The 5658-nt window shown below is 39.8% G+C and overlaps 1 protein-coding gene across 1 annotated transcript; it reads right to left on the bottom strand.

Moving 5' to 3' along the window:
* Positions 1 to 1895: 1895 nt before the first annotated feature.
* Positions 1896 to 5614, bottom strand: LOC102297612 (TRPM8 channel-associated factor homolog; the record flags this gene model as incomplete). Its single annotated transcript, XM_005953341.3, has 5 exons — positions 1896 to 3939; positions 4271 to 4384; positions 4486 to 4703; positions 5066 to 5302; positions 5579 to 5614. Coding segments are annotated over 5 exons (848 nt in total), but the record flags the coding sequence as incomplete, so codon positions are not given.
* Between the last annotated feature and the right edge of the window lie 44 nt (positions 5615 to 5658).

The raw sequence follows: 5658 nt of genomic DNA, 5'->3' as shown, positions 1-5658 counted from the left end.
GAGCTTTTGGAGCTTTTGTAACTGTGGCCCCCAGATTGTGGAACTCTCTCCCTTTGAGCCTGAGATCTGTGGACTCAGTGGTCACTTTTAAAAAACAGCTAAAAACCCATCTTTTTAAACTTGCTTTTAGTTGATTTTTATTTTTAGGTTTTAGCTTCTGTGAAGCACTTTGCGATTTTTTATCTTGAAAGGTGCTATATAAATAAAGTTTTACTTACTTACTTACTTTACTTAATATTACAGAATGAAAACTCCAAGTATGGACCAACTAAACACCGCAATATCTCTGACATAAAAGTCACTAGTTGGAATGTCCGGGGTCTCAGGAAACTAATCAAACTGAAACAGGTTATAAGCAGGATCAAGCAATTGAAATCAAAAATAGTTTTTCTTCAAGAAACACATCTGACAGACTGTGAACTAAAGTCTGTGAGGAACAGATGGCCTGGCCAGGTGATCCACGCATCATACAATAACTATGCAAGAGGTGTAATTATTTTGATTCATGGAAGCATACCATTCCAAATGACGAAAATAATAAAAGACCCTGCTGGTAGGTACGTAATCACTCAGGGTACCATCCTTTCTATTACTTTAAACTTGGTGAGTCTCTATGGCCCAAATGAAAATAAGCCCAAATTTTTTGAAGATCTGTTTCTTACTGTATCTGCTTTGCAAGGACTGTATATAATTGGAGGAGCCTTTAACTGTACTCTCAATCCGAGTATGGATCGCTCAACAGGCTCAGATACATATAAAGCACAAACTAGACAACTAATAAATCGATTTATATCAGATATCAACTTGGTAGAAGTGTGGAGAGAACAAAATCCTGATGAAATAGAATTCTCCTGTCATTCAAGTATACATAAATCCCGCTCACGTATAGATTACTTTCTTGTCTCAAGAGAACTTTTATCAAGGATCAAACAGTGTCAGTATGATAGCATAGTGATCAGTGATCATGCAGCTATCTCACTGAGTATCCATCTAGGAAAGTTTATCCATAACCCCCCTCACTGACGGCTTCAAACAAAATGGCTGCAGAATCCTGAATTTGTTAAATTTATAGAGGAGAAAATAGAAAATTACTTTGAGTTAAAATACAGATCAAACTTGTACCTCAGTGAGATGGGAAGGATTCAAAGCATATATTAGAGGTGAAATTCTTAGCTTTACAAGTACAAAGATTAAATCTTTGGAATTAGACTTAAACGTTAGCAACGACTCAACAAAACAAAGTGAGTTGCTACGTCTGAGAACTGAATATAATAAATTATCATCTGATGCAGCAGCAAAAAGTCTAATATGGCTGAACAGGGCGTTCTCACTCCCGAGGCGTAACATGTCGACGTTTTGTCTCGTCCCGCGGCGTTCCTGAGGAATGCGAAAGGAGACCTTCGGCGTTCTTAGGGTACGCGGCGGGTTATGGCTGGAATCCAGTGCAATGACGCTCCCGCGGTAATAGACGTTCCAGCCCTGTATTCCAGCCCTAAACCTAACCTTATTCCTAGCCCTGACCATAACCTTATTCCTGACCTTAACCAGGACTTTAATGATGTTAAATAGCGTGTTTCTAAGCGATTTGAAGAAAAAGAGCGAACATGTGTAGATTCAGTCCAGAGGGTTCTCATATTTCCTCTGTTTTCCGAGGTCGTCATTTAGGAACGTGGTGGGTAGCCGAAAACGTAATATGGTGACGATTTGTCACCTAGCGTAAAATGTTACGCTTTGGGAGTGAGAACGGGTTGGGCTGAAGCAATCTTATTATGACCAAGGAGAGAAAGCAGGTAGACTTTTGGCATGGAGAATTAAGAAAATGCAGAGTGAAAGAGCAATTAATAGTATAAAGACCTCTTCAGGCAATGTAACAGTAGATCCATTGGAAATTAATGACAGCTTTAGAGAATTTTATGAAAAATTGCATAAATCAGAATGTGCTCAAACCTCAGAAGAACAGGACATATTCTTAGATCAACTTCAGTTTCAGACGCTAACAGAAAACACAAAGCAGGAATTAGACAGACGTCTAACTACTGAAGAGATATCACAGGCTATCAAAAGCATTAACAGTGGTAAAGCACCTGGGCCAGATGGCTTTCCGATTGAATTTTATAAAACTTTTCAAGACAAATTATTAATTCCACTTTTTAACATGTCTGAAGAAGCGTATCAAAATGAAGCTCTCTCACCCACTCTGAGACAAGCAATGATTACTTTGATACTGAAACCTGGCAAACCCCCTGCAGAGTGTTCATCATTTAGACCAATAAGTCTGATGGGGGTTGACACTAAAATACTATGTAAAGTTTTAGCAAGGAGATTAGACCCCTATATATCACATTTAGTTCATAATGATCAAAATGGCTTTGTGCCAAAACGTCAAGGGTTTCACAATATAAGAAGGGTTCTAAATATAATTCATGAGAAATTTGATGCTAAAGATACAGCATTATTGTCACTTGACGCTCGTCAGGCTTTTGACAGGATAGAGTGGTCATATTTATTTACTGTTATTTACTGCCCTCAGACAGCCTATCCCAGCTGTCTGAGGGCAAGAGTCAGGGTACACCCTGGACAAGTCAGCAGTCTGTCACAGGGCAAACACCATTTGCAAACAAATTCACACCTATGGGCAAGTTACCAATTAACTTAAACCTACTAACTGCATGTCTTTGGACTGTGGGAGGAAGCCACAGTCCCCAGAGAGAACCCATGCAAACACAGGGAGAACATGCAAACTCCACACAGAAATAGCCTGGCCTGATGATGGAATTGAACTCAGGACCTTCTTGCTGTGAGACTGAATTCATTTCAGTCATCGCTCTAATCATAGAATTGCAAAGTGCCCGGATGGATGGATGGATGGATGGAAGGATGGATGGATGTGGGTGGGGGCTCTCCTTACATTTAATGACAGAAGCCATTAACATGAGCAGCTGCAGCCAAACAGCAGTGTATGATGTAAAAGCATTACATAGCACTAACAGCACTAAACAGTTCACTGTAAAACAGAAAGCGTAACTTTGAGCTGACTTTATAACCCAGCAGTCCATGTAATGTTCTTAGATTCACTGCACAGAATCTGTGGTTCAGCCAAACGCAATCATTCAACAACAGAACAAATGTAGGCATCAATTCTTTCTTTTTTTTTTAAGTTTAACTGCATTGATTCCATGCTATTAGACAAAACTTTTACTTAATTACACAAACAATCAAGATTACTAGGATCATTATACTACTGTCATTTAGTCTATGTATCAGTTCTCAGTCAATGGGAAAACAACTAATCCAGTTCTGTCTTATCCTGTTGGTGTAATACAGACATGAAACTTTGTCAGTGAATGGTTTACATATTAAGTGTCATGCATATAATGTAACATACTAAAGTGATACTTACTACAAAAACATGATTACTAGTTCCACTAAAAACCACACAAAAACACCATCATAACCACAAACCACCACCAGTGAGCGTACTAAATAATTACACAGGTTAATTTTGCTCTATGTGTAACAGGCCTAAAAAACAAAGGAACCAAGAGGCTGGCGTAGTGTACAGAAACATCTGAGGTCAAAATGAGATTCCATATATGGTTTATTTTTAACTAATGTGGTTTAAAAAAAGACCAAAAAAGAACAGTTTCACTCATTAAAACTAACATTAATATTTTGTAGTCTGCAGTGGCACTGGGTTTATCTGTACTGGGTCATGGGGTGATCATTCCAGTAAGGCAGCTTGGACATTTTCATTTCAGTGGCTGCTTCTATTGGCCAGCCCCAGGCCTTAAAGAAGCCAGTCAGGTTCATCTTCACAGTCTGAGAGAAAGTCTCAGCATACAGGTTCATCTTTGTGTTGTTGTCATCAGGGATGTCACTCATACGGTGGTACGCAGCAAACACCTTCTTGAAGGCATCCCAGCCAAACTTTTCCTGGAGCTACAGAGAAGGTAGATATGACAACAAGCCAAACTACTTTTATACAAAATTGTTGCTGTTTGTTATGTTGTTTGCTTGTTGGGAGTAATTGCCTCTTGACATCCACCAGTGACTGGTTTATTATTGTTCTAAGGTTCATGTCTACCCCTTGCTATGTAATTTTCTCCTGTGTATGATGCAATTTGAGTATGTGGCTAAAATGCAGATTTGTTGTTCACTTGCTAGATTTAAAGTGTGACTGGATCAAATGGAGTTACAGACTTTCAGTCTTATTCATATCATGCATTTACTTCACTGTGGACCAAGCAAAATTTCTCTATAACTCTCTCACCTGCAGATATGTTTCCAGGGCAACCCACAGCTTCCAGTCACTGAGTTCCCTTCCTCCCTTGATGTATTTCTCTACTCGACTCTTTCGCTTTGCTAAAGGCAACTCGTCATGAGCCTGCATTGAACAACAATCGGAAAAAGTGCTTGTGTTTTATGATGATGTCTGATAAAGTAAATAACAGATTTTTAATCTCAACACCAATTGATTTACTCTACCTGTGCTCTGTTGAGACCCAGCACCTCTTCATTCACATACACTGACCACAGGTTGCATGTACACTCTGTGGTGTGTGATGGGAACTCCCAGCAGCTTCTCTGTTGGTTGTGTCCCAACTCATGGATGGGACCCCACAGTTCTTTACTTTTTTTAACACCAACTAATTCAGCAGCTGAAGCATGGTGTGCCATGATAGGATAACCTGCATGCATCCAGCCTTAACCAAAGAATAGAAAGTTGATCTACAGTGGGATACTAGTACTTTTTTAAGATTACATAGCTTTGTAAGAGAACAGTGCAACATACCAAATATTGCCATTCATCATTCTAACAGTGTATATATGACAGAAACATTCATTTCCTGTTTAAGTTGGAAACTACAAATTGTTGTGATTTATAAATGTAAATGGTTGTCTGTATATGTGTCAGGGACAGGCGTCATGTCATTGGGACTCTCCATAAGCAAAGCAAATAAGAAACAAGTAAATACAAAAGCTTTCAGCTGCTCCCTTTTTCACAAGGGGTCACCACAGCAGGAGACAGTGGGCAAGTATAAAACGTGAAGCAAAGTGCATTTACCGGCAGAAATCTGCACATCTGTCACAAAGCGCTCCTTGCGGGGAAATTTGTGTGGTTTGGCAGCCAGATCTGCAATGGCCCTCATGATTTCATCCCAGAGAGCAGCCACCTTGTCGGGGCGCTCCAGATCCCGAATAGCATCTGATGGTACGGTGAGGACGATGTTTTCAAACTCCAACTCTGCCCACGGTGAAGGAGCTGTGCGCAGCGTTAACCACTCAGCTGCAGTTGTTACACCTGAAAAGAGCAAAAGGGGAATGCTTTGGATTGTTAAACTTTGTGTACTGGTTTAGAAGAGGGGTAAAGCTGTTAAAAGGTTCTTTGTTTAGCTTTCTTTACTAGAAATATGTTGAGCTCAAGTCACCTGTATTGTCCAATGAAAACACTGTGTACCTTCGATCAGAATGAAAGTGATCCAATTCAACAAGTATAAGACTTATCAGATATCTTCCATTAAATCAATTGACACAAAGTGCACAAAGTACACAGCACTGTTATAAACCACAGACTCACCAGACTTGTAATATGGAGCAGTTACAGCTTTCTGGACTGTGACCCCCCATTCATCTCACCTGAGACGCCTTTGTTCTCTG

The sequence above is a fragment of the Haplochromis burtoni genome, unplaced genomic scaffold (assembly GCF_018398535.1).
Source record: "Haplochromis burtoni strain Fernald_Lab_line unplaced genomic scaffold, NCSU_Asbu1 Contig_3803, whole genome shotgun sequence".
NCBI classification, from domain to species: Eukaryota; Metazoa; Chordata; class Actinopteri; order Cichliformes; family Cichlidae; genus Haplochromis; species Haplochromis burtoni.
This window is presented reverse-complemented; position numbering and strand designations above follow the sequence as displayed.